At 39.2% G+C, this 27,402-nt stretch overlaps 1 protein-coding gene across 6 annotated transcripts in view; it reads right to left on the minus strand.

The window, feature by feature from the left end:
* The window catches only part of PARD3B (par-3 family cell polarity regulator beta), a 358,197-nt gene that overhangs the window by 163,791 nt on the left and 167,004 nt on the right, over window positions 1-27,402 (minus strand). For all 6 annotated transcript variants that reach the window (XM_065069463.1, XM_065069461.1, XM_065069460.1 and 3 more), the window contains 5 exons: window positions 20,702-20,887; window positions 15,257-15,427; window positions 12,026-12,146; window positions 6,712-6,811; window positions 4,485-4,600 (listed from right to left, as the gene is read on the minus strand). In XM_065069463.1, the coding sequence (XP_064925535.1) occupies window positions 4,485-4,600; window positions 6,712-6,811; window positions 12,026-12,146; window positions 15,257-15,427; window positions 20,702-20,887 (694 nt within the window). The remainder of the gene's footprint in view (window positions 1-4,484; window positions 4,601-6,711; window positions 6,812-12,025; window positions 12,147-15,256; window positions 15,428-20,701; window positions 20,888-27,402) is intronic.

The raw sequence follows: 27,402 nt of genomic DNA on the forward strand, positions 1-27,402 counted from the left end.
TCCCTCTAACACTTTAATAATCTAAGTGCATTCACAGATCAACTGATTTCAAACGTACACTAAAGCAGGGTAAGAAGCTCTCATCTCAAGCATGTGTTGCCATTCCTTGAATCTGAGGAGAATTCGACAAAATGGGTTCAAAAGGTTGATGTGTTCTCCTGCCCACTTCTGCCTTTATGCCACAGTCCACATTCCCCTCAACGGCACCAACGCAGATTGTGAAACTGAGTAATGGAATTGGCCTTTCTTTTTATACACAATAATCCCAACTCAGTCTCATTGCAATTCAACTCACAGTGGCCCTATCACTTAAAAAATCATTTTGTTTCATTCCCTACTTACAGATCTTACAAACGGAAATCTGAAAGTCATTTAAACTAAGAAAACGACGTTGTGGTCATTTCTAAAAATTGATCCTGCAGAAAACACACACCTAATCTGACAGAACTACAAAGTTACTCCTGGCTCTTCACCCCAAAGACAATCACAGCCATAAGCGATACAGTTTTTCCTAAACCGGTGATATTTTGGGGTTTGAAAAGTCCTTCTCTTCAAGAGATGATTTGTTAAATTTTAGTTACATTCAAAAACACTGAAAAGTCTGATAGAATTCTGAGCCGCCACCTTCTCCATTTCCTCATTAGTGTACTAATGAACTTAACTGGCTCCTAAATGCAATTCTGAAGTTGGTTTCCGCCCACAGCAACTGGACAGATGTATTCTGTACATACAACACAGGTAACAAAATAATGATTTTAAAATAACAAACCACTTTTTGTCCCACTAATACTTTAACTCTTACTAGTGACCTCCCAAAATGTATTCTTTTAATTGTATCTGAACCAAAACATTGTTTAGATTGAAGAGTAATCCCCATTAGCTCTGCCTGGTCCTCATTTGGTTACGTTTTGCGATATCTATTTCAATATCCAAAATTACACTTGGAACCGGAATAATCTGGTTCAGAGCAAACCACAAAAGCAGAAAACAGCTCACAGCATCTTGATTGCATTTTACAAATCCTTCTGGTGTGAAACACTGGTTTGTCTTTGTTTCAAGGTGTTTTAAAAGTATGAACTGTAATCAAATACATCTTTTCACTAGCAAAGAAATTTGCATTTCATTAAATATTGGATTCCTTGCAGAAAACTCCATACCTTACACCTTATGCATTCACTTGCTAATTATTCCTAAATACATAAGTTGGCTGATACCTTTAATAAATATGCCCCAAAGTTAATGGACTCTGAGTATAAGAAGATTTGACTCATATTTAAAATCAAGTACAGACATTTCAATTTGTTTCACACTCTAATCAGTTAAAATCTATTGGGTTTTGCTTTTTATGAGGAAAGGAAGGGTGAGCTGAGCAGTATTTTGGGATAGCGGTCACGGATTATTATACCAGCATCCTCAAATATAAATCTACACAGTACTTTGTTTGAATTGATACATAACAAAATTGCTATATACACATATGATTCAAATTCATGTTGCTTCAGGTTAAGACAAGCCATATTTTCATGTGTTTGAATGCAATTCCCATGGTTGTAGTTTTTACGGTACATTTATGCATAGAATAAGTCACTCCTGTGCCTAAAGATTTATGGAAAATAAGGGTATGGGAGGTAAATAATAACAAGCATTATTTCCTTCCTTTTTCTTAGAGCACACAGATTTTCAACTTCCAATACAACGTAAAAAAAAAAATCATATAGCCATTTCTTCTCCATAAAAATTACCTTTTTAATACAGTTAAAAGAAATAAAAAACACTACTGAAAATGGATTCTAATGAATCACTACATAGAAATTCTTCTCTAGACAGCTGTGGTAAAGCAGGGAAAAATGTGAGTGTACAGAAGGTTGTTAAAGGAAAAGGAAAATCATCCTTTCTATGACTTGTATAGAAGCCACCGATTTCTTCTTCATTTTGAATCTGCTGTTAGGTCTCAAGATCTGCACCACTTAAGTCAAAAAGACAACATAACATTTCATTTCTAGCATTTCTGAATTTGTTTTGCTTATTTTTAACACTAAGCTATGAGCACAAGTCCAAAGTTGGCATGCAGTCCCGCTTCAGTCAGCACAGGCCTGCACTCTAAGTCAGGCTTAGGTTGGCCCTACACAAATTCTTGAAATCACGGTATAAGAAGAACCTTTTCTTTGCGAACACATTCATCTCTAAAACACACCAAAATTATGTGAATGAGGGGATGTGTCAGGTGCCAGGATTAGTAGAAAGAAAGGGGTGGCTGTGCTCTTTTGGCACTACCAGTTCAAAACAGAAGTAGACAAGGCAAAGACACAAAAGACACAGGCTATGAACTCCGCCAGTGATCCAGAAAGTGCTGCCGTTATCCCAACACAGCAGCAGGGAAGAACATAAGGACTTAGAGCTGATATGGAACTAACCCGTACCCTGTTACTCTGAATAAAGCTGTACGTTTTCAGAAGCCTTTGACCACTTTGTAAATGATGGATGCTAAAGAGCAAAACAGTCTCCCTGCTTCCACACACTTTGCAAAGGATGCCTGTACGTAGAAGTCAGGATTCTGCCCGTGCCTCTAAAACCAAAGAAGTTATCACAGTACTACTACACTTGCCTTTTTGTATTTTATTTCTTAATTTCTACAACAGGAACTCAGTAACTCATACGTGACACCGATTTTTATTTTATTTCCTTAAAGCAGATTAAAGCAAAAACTAACTCATGTGCAATTAACTTGAGTTCTTCAAATACGCCAACTCCAAACAATGCACTTGTCAGGTTCATGCTATTCATTAATTTAGCATTTACAATTTGTGTCGGTTCCGAGGACTCATGGCACTTGAAGGGCAGCAGAAATCCCTGCCTAAACACCCAGGTACTGGTGGCTCACGCTCCTGTCCTGCTGTCCTAACAACAAGACAGAAATACACCAAGAATCAAGAAACTAAACCACACCTACCCCCCTGGCAAATAACCTACAGCTTGTGCTGCATATGCCAAGAGGCTTTCATTGCAAGATTTGATCTGCAGAGTGACAATGACAAATAGATGCAACACATTAGCATGGCCAAAAGCTTTTTGATCACGCATCCTTATTTCCCCATATTATTCAGTGTTAAACGGGTTTCCATTGTGAATCTATGTAATTATAGGCTAGTCTTTACTTAACAGATTTGCTTCTTCTGGGTACATCAACCCTCATCAAAGCCAGAAAGACCCTCACTACACAATTTAATTAGCTCCCTAACTTAATGAGCTTACTATTTTCTTGTAAGGTTCACAATCCCTACCAAGATCTGGATTCTTGGGTTTCTCATGTTCAACATTATGTTATTTGCCTTTGATGATCCTTCTGATGGTGATGCCATTATCTAACCCATGCCCTTGTATTCTTATAATTAGGCATTAGATAACTTGGTTTTAAAAGGAAAGAAACTGCACGTAAGTCATGTTTTGTAGGGCCTCAGAACTCTCCTCCTAGACTCCAATTCTGTTCATTATCATTTTATGTTACATTAAAATATTAAGACGACAATAAAAATCAACAATACAAAAACTAAGATCAATCTACAGCATTTCAGGAAAAAATAGTCAGCATCACCAAAAAACTACCTTGAAACTATATATGAAAATAATCATTTTCTGTTAACAGTGTACAAAGTCTGATCCAACATACAAATCTATGATTACAGGCGTCCTAATGGTAGGTCTCAAAATTACTCCATCAACACTTGAATTTGAAAGTAACAGATAAAGAACGTGTACCACAAAGAAGAATTAAAATAGAAAATAAAAGCTCATTTGGTTTTCTTTGAGGCTTAAGAACTTTGTGAATCTTCCTTCAACTCTCATTAAATATGACTCAGTTTTTAACTGCAATAACCCTTCAATCATCCACCCGCAGATGCTTCCCCAGCACTGATAGAACTATTTACTTTCTGCTTCACCCACCCTGCATGATTTTCTGCACAGTGCTGTTGGGTGGAGGACCAGAACCTTAACACTCTTCGAGCATTTATAAAGATCCAATACACTTCGGTTGCCTGTGGTTGCCATTGTCAACGAAAAAATACACAACTCGCCATAGGAAAGTTAGCTTTTGTCCGGTGTACTTTGCCAATCATTTATATTCTATAGGAAAATGACTTTTGTTATGGCTGTTTTGCTGTATTCTTTAGATATATAAAACCTGTACAGCAATTCTTTCTGCTCATTTTGACAAAAGCATCCTCTTCTCCTCAGATAAGATTTCAATACAGTGGATAGAATGGCCTTTAAGAAAAAAAAAACAACACCAAAAAACCTTTCTTCAGCTTCAATAAAAGGGGAACTTGCAATGAGATGCTACAGGAGGCAGAGCACTGTCCCCATCACTGCAGCTCCTCTGCAGAACCTACCACCCGATGGTTGTGTTTTAAGAAACAAAAGCAAGAACCAGGGATGGTGAAGATGGGTTAAAAAGCTGACCCCCATGCCACCCCAGCCCTTCTTACCCAGATCCATGCTTTTGGAGGCTTTCAGATTAATTGGTTCAGACTGCTTGGCTGGTGTCAAAGATCTGAAGTTGATGTGCTGATCTGCTAAATACACTGCTGAATTTATGACAGGGCTGCAGGGAAAAAAAAACACAACACACGTAAAATATTTAGGCATCCGTTCAAAACACCAGTGAACTAATTAAAGCATGCACAATAGACATGTGTTTCTCCCTCCAGTTGCTTGCAGCCATGCATTTTAAAACCAGTTATTGATCCTCAACTTTCATTTGTAAGACTTAACACTTCCAGTCATTTGTTTTTCATCACAGGTGCTTAGTAATAATTGCTTTTAAACAATTCATACTTTATTTAGCAGAAGAGGAATATACTAGTACCTGCTAGTATTTTTTTTGCATCACGCTGCTTCTACTTAACCACTGAAAGCTGGAAAAATGCTGCCAATGTACCTGGCTCAATTCATCTAACAATATAAAGTTATTTTAGAACCTTGGACCATATCTCTGCAGAGGCTGGAGCCTGCAGGTCTCATGGAGGGTGCCATAACACCCTGGAGAATGCCACGGTATTGTGGTTTGGTTTTTTTTTTGTTTGTTTGTTGTCTTTTTTGGGGCGGAGTCCAGTTGAGGCCTGTATCTAGTGCAGTGCCTCAGGGGTCAGTACTGGGGCCTGTATTATTCAACATATTCGTCAATTATTTGGATGAGGGAATAGAGTGACTGTCAGCACGTTTGCTGATGACACCAGGTTGGGAGGAGTGGCTGACACTGGAAGCTGTGCTGCCATCCAGAGACCTGGACAGGCTGGAGAGTTGGGCGGGGAAAAATTTAATGAAATATAACAAGGGCAAGTGTAGAGTCTGTCATCTGGGCAGGAACAACCCCAGGTTCCAGTATAAGTTGGGGAATGACCTATTAGAGAGCAGCGTAGGGGAAAGGGACCTGGGGGTCCTGGTGGACTGCAGGGTGACCATGAGCCAGCACTGGGCCCTTGTGGCCAGGAAGGCCAATGGCATCCTTGGGTGGATTAGAAGGGGGTGGTCAGTAGGTCAGAGAGGTTCTCCTGCCCCTCTGCTCTGCCCTGGGGAGACCACACCTGGAATATTGTGTCCAGTTGTGGCCCCTCAGTTCCAGCAGGACAGGGAACTGCTGGAGAGAGTCCAGCGCAGGGCAACAAAGATGCTGAAGGGAGTGGAGCATCTCCTGTGTGAGGAAAGGCTGAGGGAGCTGGGGCTCTGGAGGTGGAGGAGACTGAGGGGTGACCTCATTAATGTTTATAAATATATAAGGGGTGAGTGTCAGGAGGATGGAGCCAGGCTCTTCTCGGTGACAACTAGTGGTAGGACAAGGGGCAATGGGTATAAACTGGAACACAGGAGGTTCCACTTAAATTTCAGAAGAAACTTCTTCTCAGTAAGGATGACAGAACACTGGCCCAGGCTGCCCAGGGAGGTTGTGGAGTCTCCTTCTGTGCAGACATTCCAACCCGCCTGGACACCTTCCTGTGTAACCTCATCTGGGTGTTCCTGCTCCATGGGGGGATTGCACTGGATGAGCTTTCCAGGGCCCTTCCAATCCCTGACAGTCTCTGATTCTGTGATTTTTAAATTGTTTTTCTTCAAATTACACAAATATCTAAACATTTCAAAATTCCACCTGAGTGAAACTCCAAGTAACTTTCCCCTGTGAGGAGTCAAAACACCTCACTGCAATCATCTGAAATCACCTGTGTCTCTTTGTTATTCTTTAAGAGAATGTTTTTGCCCACAGCTTGTTGAAAAATTAGGAATGGATTCTAGCAAACATCTGCAGTTGAGAATTTAATGCAGAGTTCCTTTAGTCTATGCAGACTTTCATCTGTATACCATGCCACATGTACCATGTCACATGTACCTACTGGTATAGGCCTAAATCCACTTTTTTGTTGGTTTAGAGTGAGATTAGGTTTTGGGGTTCTTTTTGCTTTAATGAACACATGCTGGGTATCAAGGCCCACAAATTATGAATAGGAGGCATAGTGTAGCTCATGAACAACTTAAATGAACAACATACTAAAATGCTAAAATATAATTCCCAGCTTATATTACAGGGTTGTTCAGGTGATTGCAAAAACAGTGGTACAATTTTTTACAAAATAAAAGTGATTTTAAAATCAGTTGGAACTACTATCACAACCACTCAGAAACGATCAGGACTGTAACTATCAAGAAAAGCTGAAGTCCAACCTATTATTATAATCCTCATTCAGCAGATCCTCACTGGGATGTGGTGGGAGAGGTGGAGGGGTTTCATTCTCACCATTGCCACGATCAGACACTGGCAACTCTGAAATCAAATTTACAAAGGGGTTAAATAAGCCGCAGAAACAAGTACATTACACCAGTTCACTGATCAATGACTGGACTGGAAGGCCTCAAGTGATCCTGAAGTGAGTCACAAATTATTCAAATCCCTAAACTAACTAAACTAGAATTAAAATCACACCAAGCAGAAAATATGCCCCTTGGGATTTCCTGAAGAGCTGATTTTCAGATTTGCACATGCATAATTAAAGACAAATATAGGGAAACTTTGTGCTTATAGTGAAGTTGAGTGCAAGGCACAAATTACTCCATGTGAGTGGATTTTCATTTCTCCATAGCTGCATCCTAACTGACTGTTAGGTTCACGCTTTCATCCCCATTGATGGGGGCATTTACCACCTTTCCTGTGCAGAATAGAACCACATTCCGAGCAAAGAGTTCACAAGAAGAAGTTTTTCTGTCATACCGTGGCAAGAGAAGAAAGATGCATTTCTAAATTACAGTCTTCATTTTCAAACTTCCCTTCTTTTACCTTACAAAAGGCACTCAGCCCACACCAGAAAATGACTTGGGACCAAGAAAAACATGAACTACTCAATTAGACCATTCAGTGGTTTGCTAAGCAACACCACCTACATACCTGCAGTATTTAATACGACTGCTGTGCCTGCTGTAGGTCACTTCATTATCATCTTGTAATTTCACCTCTTAATCTCAAGGTCTAATCTTATAAAAGAAGACCCTATATTTTTCATTGTAGGACGTTTTCACCCCTCCAAAGCTTAAGAGGAAATGTGGACACTTAATAATTCTTGGGTTTCAATGGGCAGACAAGTGATTTAACAATACTGACATACAATACTTCCATGTGACCTGTTCTGTTGCACTCAACATCTCTAGTCTTTTTGCAGAATCCTGCATGAAAAGTACTAATCTAACTCGAAAGAAAAACTGTTTACAGGGAAGGGATCAAGCCAGACAGCAAAAGATTATGTTTATTAGGTAAGAGCACTGAGATAGTTCCCTAAATGCAAACAAACAAACAACCCCAACGAAACTACACTATGAGCTCAAGAATGCTATAAAACTCCTATTGGCTCCTAAAGGTCAGAAAGATAAGAAATAGTTCAAACCCTGGATCTCAGGAGCAGTGAGAATGTCATCAGAAGAAAGTGAAGGTGAGTAGAGGAGGAGAAAAGTTCTAATGAGACCTTAAATACAGATTGCCAGTCTGATGCACAAAACAGGTTTGCTACCTACATATGCACAATGGCTTTTTGCATTATGATCACAGTCCTGCAGCTTGCAATTTAAGGACAGGAAAAAGATGAGGAGCAAAAAGGGAACAGAAGACAACAGAAGTGCACCGGAATTATTTGAATGCATCCTTAGTGAAGTCAAAAGCAAACAGACAGTTGGAGCCTTAAGAACAATCCAAACAGTCAAACTAGAACTCAGAGTTAATGGTGTGCCTAGTTCTTAAGGTTTCCTTCTTCCCATCTGAAAGAGGATGTAATGTCATTCAGCAACACATTGAAAAGGTGGAAAGGGTAGTTGGACACACATAGCAACTTCTTTACAAGGAACACAGACTAGGATTCTTTGGTTTAGAATTAGAAGCAATAAAAGGGGACACAAGAGGAGGCTATGAATTGTATACATAAAGTGTAAAAGAAGCTCTCACTGTCACATACACAGGAACCAGAAGGCACACAGTGTAACTATCAAGCAGCACACCTGCAACAAACAAAAATCAGTATTCTTTTCTGCAGAATTAAATAATTGAACTCCTTGCCATGAGCATCTTTTGGGAACCTTTAAAAAAAAATCAAATCAAGAAATGGACTGAACTTAGAGAGGTGTCAATGACACAAGAGTACAGACAGAACGTCTGATTTACAAAATCTCTAAACCACTTGCTACCCAAAGCAGGAAACAGATGCCTCATGGAAGAAAAAAATAAAAAATTATATTAAAAGAAAAAAGACGAAATCACACCACACCCTACACTATGCCTCACCCTCTCTGAACAGCCTCCGGTTGCCATAGCTGGAGAGACTGAACACATTATGTAGTCATATAATTACAAATCCCAGTAACTGATATGTCATTTGTCATTTCACAAAGGCTGTTTGGTGGCTGTTTGGTCACCACTCGTGTTTTTCTTGCCGCACACAAATGGTACATAGAGAAAAAGTCAGACTTCCTGAGTGGACCAGAAATAATCACAAGTGACTACAGCTCCCAGTAAAATGAGAGCAGCAGCAAAAGAGTGAGAGCATTTAAGCCAAGAGGCAGTCGCTGGCTGGTCAAGACCTCAGGAAATGATCTTAACAGATCCAGAGTGATCAGAGGAACAGCTAAGCCACTAAACAAAATACAGATATTAAACAGCTTAGCAGAATAAATAGTTGAGTCTGTTTGCAAGATACACGTAATGTTTACAAGCAAAATTTAAGCATTAACTTAAAATTTCACTTCTTCGTTCTCTATCTCAACATTAACACACATGCATGAAAACAGAGACGCTTGTACACCCATGAAGACTCGGCAGCCTGTGGTAGTAGAGCTTATGATTATTCTCCGATTTAACTAGAAAGATGACAGCATTTCCCCTACAACCATATATAATGCAGGGTTATAAGAAATACATAAGAACCACTAATGAAACACATTCCAGCAATCTTTCAACACCAGAAATGTAAAGCTGCCGGCGCTGAAGTATCGTTTCTCGAAGAGGTTGTTCTAAAAAACACTGAATCTGTGCAACAGCTTGGCGGCAAAAGAAGTGAGGACCTGAAGGCAGCAAGTAATATTCATGCAAAAATAGAACAAACACTGGCATTGCAATAGTGGATCAGCATCCCCTCCCCCTTTATTTAAATATCCACAGGCAAGACAAAATGTAATGTTTTGGCTATAAGCACTTTTCCCCAGACATTAGTTTCTCCTGCTCATGTATAATAAAAAAGACTCTTAAAACAGACAGTAATATTAGCACGCCAAGCTTCAGTGTATTTTTGCTGAGCTTTTATAATAATTTTATTGGTAAGAGCAGTAAATGATACTGGAAATAACTTATTGGAAAACATTAATTGAGAAAGTGACATTTAATACAGCTCCTGTCATTAAATTCTTACATGAGATTCTGTATTATGTTAAAAATCTCTTATTATCCTTAGTAAAAATGTGCCATCCAGATTTCTACATCCAAGATGTGGATAGTGCACCATCAGGTGTACTGAACAAGGGACTGTTCCTGCCTGTCACAACGAGTTCACCATGTCGAAATCACACTCCTAAACAGACACGTAATCTAAAGATCCTAACGAAGGTTACATGAGGACTGTACAGGTGGAGCATTTTGCCTTTACAGATGCCTTGAAGGGCTGAGGACAAAACTGTACAAGGGACATTAAAAAAAAAGGGTGAACCAGTGACAGGCCCGTATGGAAACATCTGGGTGTTCCTGCTCCAGCGGGGGGATTGGACTGCATGGGCTTTTGAGGTCCCTTCCAATCCCTGACATTCTATGAAAGCAGAATGTGCTCAACAATAACACTATGACTTCAAAATTAGAGAAATATTTCTACAATGGGCAGGACTACTACAAGCCGAAGTGTCTTTCACCATGACAATTTTGGATGGGAGCCTCCCTGCAGACACCCTGCTTGCTGCTGAAATGGCCTGTGTAGTTCTGCATTAAAAACACTGACATTTGACTCATCACATATGGAATCTCTAACAGAAATCTCAATACAATGACACTTCTGGTAAGTGCTACTAATATCTCCACCATCTGTTGCCCACTGACTCCAACTCCAAGCTACTCTGACCAGGCCATGGCTGGAAAGGCCCAGCCAGGCCAAACCCCGACAGCAGCAGCACTCGGAGCACCCTCTCCACATCCCACCACTTCTTTTTGCTATAATGTCTTCTTATTATCATCTTTCTTTAATGGCAAGTTGGGAATCCTTATCTGAAAGTATGGCTCTTGCACATGTTTTGAACTTTAAGGGACAAGTTACCTGTCACCATTCACCTGTGTGAATATTCAATGTCTCCAGACATGCTTGCATGTTTTTGAAGGAATTGTTAAAAGATATTTGCTTTCTGATCCTTTGGGAATTACTAACTCTACAGCTCCAAGGATGACCCTTTTCTCCTGTATCTACAGAATCTGTGCGAATTCCATATAAGAAAAATATAAAGTAGATCTAAACGAAAGGATCTGACCTTTGAATATTTCCAAGGCTTGAGTCTATATTTAATTCTTTGCCTGGAGTCACACTGTCTAAATATTGAAGTCAACACAAGTTATATGGGAGTTTCTCCTGAGCTTTACCAATATGAGCTCTTTGGTTTTGGTTAAAAGTACCTCACACAGTCACCACAGCAGCCTAGGAAATCACTTTTTGTAGGCCACCCAGATTCCACAGTTGTGTGGGGAAGTGGGGAAAAACCCTGAATAATCCAACTACATCAAAGAAAATACTGGAAGGTATTTAAGTATGTGCTTGGCTTGAAGGATAAGAGCACAGTTAGAAGGACAGGGGTCAAGACCATCCCAAATACTTAAACTTTGCAAATAACTAGTACCTCGCTGAGTCAGGTGAAAATTGAACATATTACTGTCTGCCATCAGAAATGAAAGACAACAGGAAAGTAAGTGGTCTTAAAAGCTCTTATTTGCTTGCATATGCTCATACATGTAGGTTTTCTCTGTCCGATGTCCATGACTACCTAATTACATTTACTGAGTTCATTAATATGATTCCAATTTGTAAATTAAGGGCACATTTCTAACGTTTCAACAGATTTTATGTTGAAGCCTAAAATAAGCAACTATACTTTATGAATATAATGCTTTTGTATGAATTAGTTTAAAATAATCTAGGACATAATCTAAGAATCCAATGCAAAAATCACTGTTCTCATTAAAGATATATAGAAAATAAACATTTTGACAACATATATTTTGCACTCATCATTTGTTTTTTATCCAACCTTACGTGTTGGGGCAGCGAGCTAGAAACTGTTACTCAAACTGGAACTTGTGCCAGGAATCTAATTCACAACTCGTGAGTCAGCTCTCCCACCCTCGCTGGATTTTCAAGCCTCAAAGTAACACAGTGCGCACTTACTCTAATTAACTGCTTTTCTAGCGGTTGTGGATTTTTAAAACAAAACCACAAAGCACCTTCTTTCAGTACAAAGAAGGATATCTAGAGATTACCTTTGATTCTTTCCTGAGTTACAAATTGCGGAGGAATAGTGTCATTGCGTCGGGAAGCAGCTGCCAAGTTATGAATCCCGTCAAAGGCTGATTTTTGAAAGACTCCCTGGTCAGAGCGTTCCTAAGGGAAAAACAGAACCACGCATTGGAACAAAACAATTATACGTCCAGCCATCACTACAGACAGTGCACAAATACAGTGTAATGTAATGTGTTCGCTCTACATCGCTTCCTTTCAAATTAGAAACTTGAGAGTTTTTGCTGACCATGAAATAAGACAATATATAAGCAAAACAATCCTTGAGAATGATGCCCAAAAAAGACAACTTGTTTTTTTTTTATGACCTACAACTGGCTTCATTCAAATTCTCCATCTGGGAGGGCAGCTTGTGACACTGTCAACACACGAACACGGGCCATGCCAATGGTATTTTTCTGCCAGCCAGCTGGTTCCCTTCGCTCAGCGACTCGGTGCATATGTTCTGCCGATCACACGCTAGCGCGGTTTTGCAAGGAAGGAGTTACAGCAAACTCCCAGCGCAGGTCTTGTGGCTAGCAGCTAAACAAACCCTGTCACACCTCCAGGCAGCTTCTCTTTGCAGACGTTTCTCCTCCCCCAGCACGTGCCGTGTCGCCCCGTTTATTCTCCTGAGCAGTTTCCCAAAAGAAAAACGCAGGAAAAAACATAATAGTAATAATAATAATAATAATAATAATAATAATAATATCACAGTCTCTAAAACTGGGACAGACCCAGAAAAAATGTTTCTGTGCTTGTTATTCTAGGAAAATAGAAAACCCACACAGGGGAATATTATGGCTAGTTTTCAAAACAACCTTTCTAGTTTCTGTGATTTTAGCATCTGTTTTTTGAAGGGGTCTCCAACTAGCTTCTATTTTTGAAGTGCATGTTTGTTATGCCAGCAAATGTTATGTTAAATATACCATTCCTTAAATTTCATAGTCGCATCTACAGAAGAAATGCACGTATCTAGCCCATATAATTCATTTGTAAAATTATGCAAGAAGCTTAATGCATTGGCAAGTGATTGCCTGCAAACCAGTGCGTAAGAAAGAACAGCGTGTTTCATCACCTGGCAACCTGCCTTTCAAGTTTAATAATAATAAAAATAAAATAACAACAACAAAAAAAGTGAAAAATATTCTCTAAGTGCAGCAGGAACCATTCCAAGAGGCTATTTTGAACCTCTGTACAGAAACACACGCACCACACAGCCACTGACAATTACATTTCTTCTCATTACTGGAAATTCTTCAGTTTATTTAAGATTCCATATGTTGCAAGGCCCACACTTAGTACTTTCTCACAGATACTGCTAAACATTGAGCCTTGGAACATCCCATCTACAGCTCCATCGGAGACTTGCACCCGGCGTGATAGGGAGCCTTAAATTAACAGCAACAACAAATTTGATTTCCCAGCTCTTTGAGAAATGACACAATCAATATCCCAACAATTGATCAGTAACCAGCTTAATTAGAGTATTCAGCTTATAAAACATAGCTGTCATGGCAGACCTCCATTAGTGTCCCGAGTAATAAAAACAATAATGCATTTCGAAACGTATTCTCCTCCTCCCAGGCTGAGACGCGCCACTGGGGAAGCTGGTTTGGGGAAAGGAAGGAATGGGAAACAACCCATTTCTGCAACGGTCTCCAGACTCAAATGGAATTACAATCGAACCTAAAGACTACCCTATAAAAATTAATTCCTGTCTAAAACGCATTTGATTCAATCAAGACCTCATTATGCATTCTTCATAGGGTATGAGTCAAGATTATTTACCTCTTTCATACATCTGGGTAATATACAAAACTATACATCTAGCCGTAGAAAGCAGACTCATACTTTCATTAGGTCAATCTGATGTTTGATCAGAAGTTGTGGGTTTTGTTTTGGTTTTAAATTTTGGCTTTTGTTAATTGAAGAAAACTTGCAGGAGTGAGTTTTATTTGAAGGTGAGCTATCTTTCTAATATCACTAGAGCATGCAATAAATTCAACATATACTTTATCGCTCTTCCTTACAGCCTAATGCTATGTCACATGTCTTGTCCTCTAACACATTCCAGAACTGCTAATGAATACCTGTTTTTTATATATTCCTGGGTCAACTGACATCAGTGAGGCTTTTGCAAAGTCTCCTCCCAACACAGTTAGAGCAAAGTGTTTGGAAAGTAATAAACTTCTCAATCTATTTCTCAATCAATCAATGCCAGTAGTAAATCAAGTAGAAAATTATCATGAAAGTACAAAGAGTTAATTATACTAGACAATACCAGCTTTCTCTTCCCCCCTCTGATATTTTATGGAAATACACAAACAAACATGATTGTTCTTAACATTTTAAAATGTTCCAGCAATGCTCATTACATAAGACGCTTGAAATCCTCTGGAATTCTGTAATGGGATTTACTACAACCTTTTATACTGCAAATCCACTTGTATGTATTTTTAGTCTAAGGAACGGTACAGATGTTGAAAAACTATTAAAATATTTACTCAAGGGTCAAAATTAAAACTGGGGTGAGTAATTAGGACAGCCAGTATATATCCACACATATTATCTGTGTAAAGATGAAGAAAGAGTGTGCGTATGTGCATGCATGTAGAAATGAGAGGGAGCAAGAGATATCATAAAAACAACCCTTTTCAAAATGAGAGGTGATTAGGCAAATATCAATTTATATGAGGTCTCGAAAACATAAGCGTTAAAATGTCTTTCTTCTCTTATTTTATTACTGTACTTAAGCAAGTTTTATTTTTATCCACTCCGAAACCCATCCTGAAGTACTAACGAAATGGAAAAAACAAGAGTGAAGTAAAATCCAAGTCATACTAAGACATTAAGATCATGACAACAAATAAAATCAGAAGAATTCAAATAATCTATAGCCCAGTTATTGCCTTGAAGAGATAGCAAACAGTCAAAACCACATGAATGCCTTGATCCTAAGGTAACACTTTTTGGGACCACATCTGCTTTTGTTCTAATATTTGTCAAATTCAAATGAAATACAACTTCTAGTCTGGTCTAAACAGGAACAGCAAGACCAGGAGATATCAACCATTAACACCGTGTGAATCCCAACTCCAGGAAGAACTTGTTCTGCCAGGTCTCTGTGACCAAGACTTTAGTTACCATCTCTTTTATGTAAAAAGACCGGGACTGGAAAGACATATATCTAATAAATACATGATCTGCTTCACCTCTGGCTGCATCTCTAGTCTTCGCAGAACGACCAGCTGGATCCTCCCCCGAATGTTCCCCTCCATGGACATGGAGCGCCTCAGCGTTTCCATCGCCTCGTGGTTTGATTTGCCCAGGAGTGACTCCCCATTTACTGCAACGAGCTGATCATTCACTCGCAAACGACCATCCTACAAGCAAAATAAAATAAAACCACAATATTTTTCTTTCAAAAAATAATCAAGAATTATTAGTCAGAGGTATTACATACAGGAAAGCAAGATGCAGACAATAAGACACTGCTTTCTAAAATTTAAGAAACAAGAGACCATATAGTACCATCTTTAAAAAGAAAAAAATCTGTGTGTCTGTTAACAGGCCATTTTTTTTCCTCTATTTACTACATTTGAGGAAAAGTTCATAGGGCAACTACAAACACAGAAGCGTACACACACATACTGCTGTTTTGCTTGCATGTACAGTTTAATTTGTGTCAGTTCTGAAAAGAAAACAGGCAAAGGAACTTTTTGTTAGTTAAAAGGACCCACAGTATAGCTGTTAGTATTTGCAGTGCAACTGCAGGGGAGTACTGCAACATATTTTCCATGCATTATCATCTGCTATTAATCTGGTAAGAAACAGCTCCAAAAAATTTGTCTTAACAGCCTCACTAGTGTCTATCTTGTCACAATCACCATGCCACCATATGTGATAGTGTTGTCAGTTCAGAATGGTCATTAAGCCTTCAGCATCCTGATTATAATTAATGCCATCCATGTGTTTTATCATCCAAACCTGCTGCCAATAAGAAAATTAGGGTTGAGCCATAGCAAGTAGCCTATGCTTTGAAAAAAATAATTCAGTTTCATTGCCGAGGTCAACTGACATTGTGGGTGCGATAAAGTTGTGGATGCTTGTTTGTGATTTAGGGGTCCTATTGCTGTTATTGTTATCTGTGATGCATTTCTTTTCATAAAAGCATGTGCAATGGACTTTTCTCTCTTTAAGGAGAAAATAAGGTCTATTTAATTAAGAGACATGAGTTGTCACGTTCACAGTTATCAGGCTGGCATCAGACCTCAAAGAAAGAAGAGAAAGAGTAAGAAACTGAAGTACAGAGAAGAACGCAGAAGAAAAACCTGCATAGAAATGCATTGCTTGGTGAAAATTTATGTGATAGTAAGACGAAAAGATAGAATTGGGAGAGGAGTCGGTGAAAGAAAAGGAAAAGACAGAGAACTTTTCTGGGGAGGTATGGGAATAGAAGGATAAGAAACAGCAACGCTATTCGGAAAAGATCCTGAAACCTCTCCCACCTCGCTGCTGAATATTTCATGCCAACAAAAATTTACATACAGCCAAAGCCAATAGGTTAATCCCACCCTTTCTCTACGTCCAAAATGATGCCATCGCACATGCCGAAGTTTAGGGAGAGACGAGTTAACGTTGCTGAACAGCGAGTTTTATTATTTGCACATGTTGCAATTCCTCTGTGTTCTATCAAAATTTGCTGAAATGAATGGAGCCATTCACGGCAACAGGAGTTTGAGGAGAAAAGGTTTTATTTTTTGTGAGTTTCTGTAAGACTGAAAATTTTACAGGTCCTCACGTTCTCCTCCTATGGTCCCACAGGTGCTTAAATGACTTTTTTCCCTTTCTGTCGACAAACAGAGATGTATAAATATCCGTTAAAGCTTCTTACTAACGTATATCCAAATACACTGTCAAATATATATTGGCACAACTACATCTGTTGACTATGCAACTGTCTCGAAGACAATGCATATTTTTAAAGGAATCATTACAGCCTTAGCTCAGAATTGGCCTGATTTTTAATTTGCCTTGTAATCCTGTTGTACGAGACTTTGTATTTATTCATATTTTAATAATATCTGTTCTTAAAAAACTTCTTTCGATTCGTCTTTCTTCTTTCCATTCTTTTACATGCTCCACATAAATGCAAAGTGCAACTTGAAGTCAACACTTCAACTGCGATCAGATAAAAAACCACGTGCGTGCTTTACACGTGCTGATCAACTCCTCTTGCTAAGTCACCAGTACAAGGCAGGTAGAAGTTACTTCACAGGAAAACCTTTTGCTATTTTAAAGACTGAAGAAAACAACAACAATATTAAAATCCCAACTTCGTTTTCCAAGCACAGATTTTCACACCACTGGTGTTAGGGCCTGGTTTAGAAGCCTGAACTGCAAGACAATCTGCTTGGCTCAAAACAAGCTCAATGTTGTTTTAACACGCTCTTTTCATCTCCGAAAGGTAGGGTTCTTTGTGGCTTCTAAGGAGAAAAATGGCATTTGGTATTTCAGCAGTCTTCAAATGCCGTATCTGAAGCTGCAAATGAGCTATTCTAATAAAGGGTGAAGTTACTGCTCCCTTTCTTATGCAAAAAATGTTGCTTTTTTCATAGAGACTCATAGCAAGCGGCAGATTCTCCCACCACACGGTGACCACATTCAGTCACAAGACCCTCGTGCTTTTTACGGTAGGGATATATAATGCGTTCTTCATGGACGTATGTTTTTAACCAAAACATACCTAGTTATTTCCCTTACCACATCAACGACAGTTCTCTCAGAAAGAATTCCTTGATGGCATTTATTGGAATTTCCCCATCCACAGCACACAACAAGCAATGTTTGCTGCAACAGCACAGCACACAGAAGCCCCAAGGAGGTCCAAGCTCCATCATGTTTGATTTGAACTAATGCACACGTAGAAAATATCCCATCGTTTCTAACGATGGCTCTGCTGCATTAGCACTGCAGTGCACAGCAAGTACCTGATCATCAGGAATGCATCGCAAGCGAAAGAGCCAGGATGTCTTGAGATGAACAAGGCTGAAATCCCTATAGTTATGGGGAAAGATGATGCATTTAAACTGAGGCAAACGTTCGTTTTCTTCACATGAAAGGTTCTGCGCGATTACAAATATCAAGTATTCTAGTAACCTCTTTTTATCATAGGGATGATAAAAAATAGACACTTCAAAAATGACATAAGGTGGTAAGAGGGAACATAATGGTTCAATCAGCAAAAGCAACTGTTTTTATTCCTGCAGGATACAGTGTTAGAATACCAACTAACAACACTAAACCATTTTTGTTTGGTTTTGTAGCAAGAGGGGTAAATAAGCACCAGGTCTTACTGTACTATGTACAATGCAAGTAACACACTACAGCTAGATTAATGTTTTAATGTTTAAAAAAACACCTTAAGAATATTGAACTCTCTTTGGAACTTTGGTTCAGACCAATACTGGTTTACAATAACCAACAAAAATTGTCTGCATCTCATTCTAAAAACAGAGTCAGGAAAGAAACTTAATGTATCAAAACCTTCACTCAGCATTAGAAGGGCTGAGCATATATTCCAGCAGTGAAACAAATGTGTTCAATGTATTATGTCGTCTTTTGAAGACAAGTGGTGACTTCACAGACAAGGGGATAAAGCTCCCCCTTTTAATAGCCTGGTATCACAAAATCTGAACAAATTTTCAACTCTGAATGCAGAAGTGAGAAATAATGAGAGAATTCTGATGTCAGTGGGCATTATGATTTCCTCCTCTAAGAGTTTCCCAAGAAAACTTTGTGCACTGAAAAGCAAATGCACATGTCTAAATCCATAATAGTCTGTTTCGTGAGCAGAGTTGCAATGAATCGCATGGGAAAATGCTCTGGACAACCACCAGCTGGAAAGAAAGGCTTTTTACTTAGAAACTTGCTACAAGAAGACATTTAAAATCAGGACAAGGACATCTTTAAATATTTATGCACAAATGTGTGCATGCTTTTCAACGATACAAGAGATTTTATTAATTGTTAATACTCACTGACTACGTTTTGTTCTATATAAAGGCCATCAGACAGGAGAAGGCTGGTTCTCCATACATATATGCAACAGTAAACTGTGGTTCTTAAGAACCAAACGACCGCATTGTGCGAGTACTTGTATAAAACACACAGGAATGATTCCTGAGCAGTTCTGGCTGAAGCTTGAGCCTCATTTGCTCTGGAGCCAACACTCAGAGCTGTAACCGAGCACTTCCAATTGGTGAAAGGGTTATAAGAAGGTAGAATAGGGAATAGGCCACAGGACCACATGTTATCACAGGACAAAATAATCTCCCTCCCGTCACGGTGACTGTGCCAGTTGCCCGTTTACTCAGGTGTGAGCGCAGAAGTCCCGCTTCATTAGTCTGCAGACCCCTCAAGCCAAAATTAAGTGCTCTAGAGCGAGTAACAATGAGAGAACGGAGAGTGGTAAACACGGAGAGCTAGAAAAGGTTGTCTTACTGTTTATGATGTGACAAGTGAGGCAGTCAGCCCACTAATGCTGCTGCGCTGTGGCTCCACAAGCGTGGCTGTTCAGAACCAGGAGTTTATCCGTGGCAATGCACACTGCAACTGGTGTGGAAAATTACTCAGGGAACACAGAGCTGGGAAAGCAATGGGGGCAGCCTCATTTTCACAGTAAAATCGGTTGTACTCTGTAGCTCACAGGCACATAAATGGAGTTTATCCCGTCTTAATTTAGCTGATCATGCCTTAACTCTTTTATGATGCGCACCAAGTGGGCGAGCAGCCTCACTTGTCACACAGCCCAGCCAGGGTTCTGAACCATGTGTACCAGGCTTGGCCACACTGGAAACATCCCAGCTTTCTAATAACTCTGGGACTAGGACAGGTAAATGACAGACGCAGGGAACTATCAAACATCCACATCTAAGCTAAATCCTTGATTATTGCTGTTTACCAGCTGTTGTAAATAGATGATCATGAAAGTTTTAATGCTGTGAACTGTCTTACTCAGCAGGTTGATCTCAGCTGAGGAATTTACATACGCTGAATTAAAAAGGTGTTTTTACAGGAAAGAGAACTGCAAGGAATTGCTGAGATAATAAAAGAAAAAAAAACTTACATTATGGATCAAAAACAGTTAGACCTTTGTTTCTAATTTCAAGAAAGTTACCTTCTTCAAGTTTTATGTGGGGAAAAAAAATGCAGCCAATGGATTGCCCAAAGATTAGAAAATAATTCAAATACTTCTTAATAATAAAAATGTACAAAACTCCTTGTATAGTCCTCAGAGGGAGCGGAACAATCCATAATCCTGTCATTTACCAATTGAGTACTACCAATTCAATCCACCTCAGGAACAATTGTTAACTTCTGCATAACTGATGCCAGGCTCAGCCAAGTTGAATTTCTACTACAATAGCAAACAATATTTTGAATTAAAAAAGAGAAAATTAACTTTCCCTGTGGTAAACCCTACCAGACATGACACCAGAATCTTGGTACAAAACCTGAGTAGATTTGCAGCTCACCTAAAGGAACGAGTGACAAAAAGGATTTGTTCCCAGAATGCTTATGACATGAGCTTCAGTACTCATCATGCAAACATCAGCACTCTAACGCAGCCACCATCTGATGGGTTTCTTCCATACCTTAAAAGCGGCACCTCCGTGAATAACGGATTTGATGAAAATCCCAAGATCGGCTCCGGTCTCCCGAGATTTGTTGCCTTTTAAGCTCACACCAAGTCCAGCAGAGCCAGAATCATTCAGAGGAATCTCAAAGGTCAGCTGCTCTGTGGTTTCTGGAGACAGAATACTGCAGTTTGGCTCTCCTTTCTGTTGGGGAAAACAAGGATGGAAATCTGGGTGAAAAGGGGGCAGAGACGATGTATAAACTAGTCGCATCCGTAGGTTCGTATGACAATAAACAGTCCTTTTTTCTATAAAGTAGTTTGAAGAAACGGCCTTATAACCAACAGTGCATTTAGCTGGCGTTCTGTCACATGATCTGGCTTTAAATATTATTTTTAATGATACCTAGGAATATGCCTAAATGGAAGGTAAAATAGCTTAGTTCCACATGATATAAAACCGATGTTGCAGCAGAATATAAAAACGACATTTATTTTAAACACAGCTGCATTAAAAATGTAAGCCATAAAACTCTCAACATCTTTACATGCAGCTCACAAACTGTAATGATAGTTGTACTGTTAAATCCCATTCCCCTCTGAAAATTGAGTTTCATCCTTAAAAAGTTATCCTTCCCTTAAACCTGCCTACAGAGAGCAGCTGGTATAACAAAAGCAAGGGTGAGAATTGAAAACGCAGTCACTTATTCTGCACTAACTCCCTTTGTACCTATTTTTATTCCGCAGAGGTGGCTTTTTCTCCTGGTATAGGTTGATCCCAACTTTTTACCCAGACTGCTGTTTACAAGACTGTTATGTCAAGTATCCATCGCCGGGGAAGATCAGGAAGAGCTTTCTTTTACTGCATCTGCAGTTTTGCAGGGTTGTATGTTGTGTCTTAGAATCATAAAATTACACAAAATAAAATTCTTGCCTGAAATATTCACACTGGTACTCTAATAAAACCAGGACAAGGAGGCCCGCTGTGGAATAAAGTGTTCATGTAAAGTATTAGGGGGAAAGACCTTATGCATCACGTCCCATTTTATCCCACTCTTCCTTCTCCATATAACCCTATGACAATCAGTTTATGTTTCTCATCTTTTGGATGTTTTCTATTCTACAGCAGTGTTAAAAAAGTAATAGGAAAAAAACCTACGAAAAAGAAACACACAGACAGGTACAAGCTGAAAAGGGTGACTGGGGGCTGCTTCCAAGGGTGTCAAACTCTTATATTAACTTATCAAATAGAGGCCACACACAAGGAGTGCAGTAGCCGGGCCAATCCTCCTTTTATTTAACCATTTCCAGTACATAGAGCAGCAATGCAACTGTCAGCAAAGGTGCCAGCAATACAGATGTTTTCTCAGCAGCCAGAGCAATCTCATAAATTCATCTATTATACTGTCTGATCAACAAGAAGAATGATCACAGAACTAAGAGCCGAAGTTAATATCCTGGATTAACAAAATCAGAAACAACCACCACTAAATTTCATTTATTTCAGACGCCCTTTCACTGCTGAGAAGCAGCTAGTGGCTAGAAATGGAACTCGTGAGCCAGAGATAGGACTATAAACCTCAATTCTAATATACACCATGCTCAAATTTGTCCTGGAATGTAATGATATGAAATTAAGTCAACACAATTTGCCTAACTGCCAAATATAAAAATGATGGAGCACCAGGAGTGACAATTGTTGTGACGCCAGCATGAATCTCCAGTACCTGTGTTACTCATTAGTGCTTTTGTCTTTGTCCACTAGACGCAGACAATGCTCCGTTACAAATCTGTCACTTTTATTCCTTAGCTGTGGATATAGAGACATCCTGAACATAATTCCCCAAAACCTACAAACTCAATACTGTAAACAATATAGAATCATAATTCGCAAACACTCCAGCTCTGAATTCCTTCAATAGAATCAGTGTAAGAAAAATCCCCCTATTCCTGGCCTCTTAACATAAGCATTTTGTATTTGACTTTCTCAAGGAGAACTCCAACTTGTACATTATTTTCACGCTAAGGACTTCATGCATTTGTTAACACAAACTTGTGAAGAACCAAAGACAAGAGGATCTATGCACATCCTTCAAGCCAATACACGAAAATCAACTAGGCGGATAAGTCTGCTTGAATTTGGAGTCTAGCAATCTAATCAATACGATTCTCATTTGCACTATCGCTCCTGTCACTGCCCCGCCTGGGACAGTGGAAACAAGGCTGCAGCCCCCCCGGCCATGCCCCAGGCCTTAACAAACAAAGAAAAGTCTAAAAGGAGACATAATAATAGTCTTCAAAACACTCTACAGTGTTTTCCCCTTTCCTATGGAGGTGATTTTTGGATACCAGACATATCTCACTTAAAAAGCAGCCAAGATGTCAGTGAGGCTCAAAGAAAATCTTCACCCTCACTGGAGAAAAAAGACTGACCAGGTGGTCACTAGAACTCTCCCACTATAAACATACTAAGTTTATAGCATCACATGTAATTTTTCAGCATAACTTAGGCAAATTTTAGATTCTGATATAAATAAACTGCTAAAAGCAGAGCAATTAAAAACAGTAACGTTGTTGTTCAATGTTCGGCAATATTTCCCAACTTCCTTTAACATAACTATGCTGTGCATTAGCTTTGGTAAGTAACCTACCAGATCCGCATGCCTGATGTGTTATCTATCAAACATTGCAACGTATTCAGCTGGACATTAGAGAGGCACAGTACATTTCTGTCAGTATTTCATTTCCTCTGCTCTCCTTAGTACCTCATTTGGAATCCGTAACATTTGACTACCATTTTCCTTGCTACGGTTCTCTGGGATACAGATCATTTCATCATACAAAAGCCTTAGTAAATTTAATTCCAGTTTAAAAACCAGCTGCTTTTACCTGTTACTGAAGAATGCTCTAATCTCCCTTTAAGTCCTTCAACAAGTGTTTCTTGTTCAACATAGTCCCATTATCCTAAAGATCTCCCCTTTTTGTTACTTATATTCAGCCTTACCCCAAGATCCAGCAAAAGTTGGTTTTAAAATAATGCTGAACTTTCTTTAATTGTTCTATCAAAAAATTGTTCCCCAGGAGGGAGGGTGAATGTCATTTCAATGACTTCACAGGGATGGGTAATAGTAAAAAAAGATGTACATCTACAAATCAATCATTAATTCATTATAAAACCAAGTAAACTCTGTCTTCATTCCTTTAGAATTTTCACTCGCTATTTGTTGTATGGCACCTGATGGTAAATGCCTGGCAGTCAGTCTGTAACTATAGTAAGTTTGTAACTGGTGCAAACACAAGACTGAAAACTTGTCTTTGTGGGAGAAGGGAAGGAGAAGCAGAAAGAAGAAAACCAGAGGAGAAATAAAAGGGGATAAATACAACCTAGAACCTCGATTTCATCCTGCACTTGCTAAATAATTTCAGATTCTTGTCCTGACGACAGTGCTCTTTTCACTGGTGACCAAAAAGAGCTCCGGCCTTCCTTAAATTAACTGCTCATCAATTAACTGCTTCATTTGGGCAACTACTTTCATGAGTGATGGTCCCTGTTCCTACAATACGCAGGTATGAATATTAAATGCTGCCAGTGACTCAGAGCTGGATTCGTGCTGCCTCTATTTCCCTGACTTTGCTAAAACATTATCCCAAGACGTCAATACTTTCTTAGAGCGCAACCGCCACCAGCTGAATTATGGTCTGGCAGAGGAAATCCTCCGCAATGCACTAAACCTTGAATTCTATTAGAAATAGTTCTTACCTCGATATCATCTTTAAATCCGTATTCATTCAAACACTGAATGAATGAATTGAGCTGCAACACAAATACGCTTCTAGTCCAGAAAAAACTTTAAAATGTTATAAATTACCCAGTCAACAATTACGTAGTATATTTTCAATGACAAACGTATCATAACTCACCACTTCAGGAATTAAATGATAGAGTATCACTTAAGTTATCTAGCTAACCCAATGGTACTATGATAAACGAGAAATCTTCATATAAATCAAAGTCCAGGTAGCCAAGTGAGGAGACTTCAAGATGGCCACAGATTTGAGATGGCCTGGCACGTACTCTTCCTTTACAATGGGTACACTGGAGACAGCAAAAGGGATTTTAAACACTTAAGTGCTAATAAAACATACTTTACAGTGAAACAGGTTACATCTAAAACAAAAAAATAAAATCAAACTCTGCTGCTTGCTATTTCCTTGCCGGACAGGTCCTTCCTTCAGCTGAGCTACATTTTAGCCTGTTGAATGGCTTGGTGATGTTTGTTCCCTGCTCTTCACAGGAGGGGCTGATTTCCCCTCTGAGGGACCCCAGGAGCTGAAATTCAGGGCAGGAACGTTTTCATCTCCTGAGATACCCGCATGGAACTTCAGTAAAATCAATTCTGATATTTACTGAATCATCACAAACGGGACAGAAAAGTTCAGAGGAGCTTGCATGAAGAGAATACAGAGTTTGCTAGATTTGAGAGCAGAAAGCCCCACTAATATGTATGTACTAAACACTGAGCACTGCAGACTGAAAACCTTTATCTAAGAGTCTCAGGATACATTTGATTAATTGATGTTCTGCCAATGATTTCACTTAATTTCTAGAAGCACATCTATACTTCAAGTCTCCAATTTCTTAATTAAAAAGCTGTAACAAAGGATTCCTAAAACAACCTAAAATTGTACTCGTGTATAATTAAGTCTCACCAACGAATTCTCGGTATTTTGAAGAACAGATAGGAAACACTTTTAGCCTTCTTTTATTCCCACAACACACAAAAACTGCTCAGCCGGCAGCACAGACAGAACCATAACCTTTAAATGAAGTACCATGCATTGTGTTCTGCCCGTTTTACTTAGTCCGGGGTTGTATCTACTCGATATCGTGTCAATCCTCTGTCTACCGTGGGACACCACTTTCAATTAGTCCTTTTATTTAATCTTACGACGCCTGCTCTCATTGACCACGGCACCTTTGATCTGCGGATTTATGATAATCTAACGCATATCTCTCACTGGAAAGGTTGCCTTATTTATCCCTATTGTTCTTTTGCCAAAAGAGAAGCTTACAAAGAAAATTAGCTCGCACTTAAGCCAGGAAGGAAATAGCATTTGTTTAACACAAGAGACCTTTCAGTACCTGTCTGATGCCCTTGACCAAGGCCTATTATGGTCTCTCAATGTGCTGGCTGCCCCTTGCCTGGCTGCTCGTTTCTGATAAGAGATGCCAACTCCCTGGAGTGCCATTCAGAGCCCAGAGCAAAAGGCAAGAGACCCAGGAGGGTTCTTTTCAAAGGCTTATGAAGGAAATAAGACATTTACATGCTTTTGCAATTATTTGCTGCAAAAACCTGTAGCAGCTGAAGAGCAGCATTTAAATTGTGGCACCGCATAACAATTATTGGCAGAAAAGCTTGAAAAGGAGATACCTCCTTATTTGCAGTGTTCTCTGTGTTCTTTCCAAGAGCTTGGCCACAATTAAGAAATACTTTGCTGACAGCTCATTCACTCACTATCAAATCTACGCTGTATTTTGCAACTGATATACAGTAATGCTCTTGAAAATAATACTCAAAGGTAATGTACTGCTGTAATCTTGTCACAATCTAGTAAATAACTGAAGTCATTGCTGTATGTATTCATCTTTAGTATTTCTGACAGATGCTCTCATATTGGCTTATTTAAAATCATCTGTATTCCATACTGCAATAAAAACCTAAATGGTCACTAATGGCACACCCTGCCAAGACAAAAAGGCAACAGCAAATCCGCAGAAATAAATTAAACTTGTATAGTTTTTACATTAACACAGTACACTACAAATTTGTGTCAGATTAGATAGAATGGTTCTGGTTTGAATTATGCAGACTTCCTGGAACGACAGCTTTGAAAACTAGCAAAATTAGATTCAGCTCTTCACCCAAGGCAGATCCATCACATTTCACAGTTTACTATTTGATGTCACAAGGCGCTTCAAGATGGGAAATTCTCCAGTTTGCTTGACGAGCCTATTCGTGATCTCATAGTAAGTTTTACCCAAGGAAATGGTTTGTCCTTGCTAAAGAGCTTTGTGATTCAGTTTGGCGTTGCGCTTCAAGTTTTAAAAATGCAGTCTCGCTTAACCTTTTAAGTTACGCAACTGTAGGAAACGGAGAAAAATTAACAAGCAAGGTATGCCCCACTGTGTGGTATATTCAGGGTGAATTTAGGATTGCTGTTAGTGTATCCTTTCCAAATATATACCAGGCAAAAAGGTCACAACACTGCGATGTACAAATCCAACCCTCTACTCGGTTTATTGGTTACTGTTTGAAATGGACAGTAAAGAAAGCAATAAGCAGTGCATCATTCTTTTATGTCTACTTCAAATATCACACGCACACATTCTACATTAAGTCACCCTATGAAAACTTTTTCTGTGGATTCTAAGAGAGGCTTTTAAACATTTTCATATAGTAAATGGAATAAATCTGGTGACCTTCATAAGTGACAAGGTACTGCAGTTGCCAGCAAGATTTAAGAACTGCCCAAATACTTGGGTTTTACTAAACTAAATACTGGATAAACTCACGTAACATGTATGAAGGCTCCATTTCTGTTAAGAGCTAGATTTTATATGAGTCTATTCTGATGTATACGTACTTCTCATTTCATAGATTTAAGTGGGCTGCCAAACAGTGGGCAACGCCAGAGCTGAGACTGATGCTATGAAGTAAA

Source organism: Columba livia, chromosome 7 (assembly GCF_036013475.1).
Source record: "Columba livia isolate bColLiv1 breed racing homer chromosome 7, bColLiv1.pat.W.v2, whole genome shotgun sequence".
Classification (NCBI taxonomy): domain Eukaryota; kingdom Metazoa; phylum Chordata; class Aves; order Columbiformes; family Columbidae; genus Columba; species Columba livia.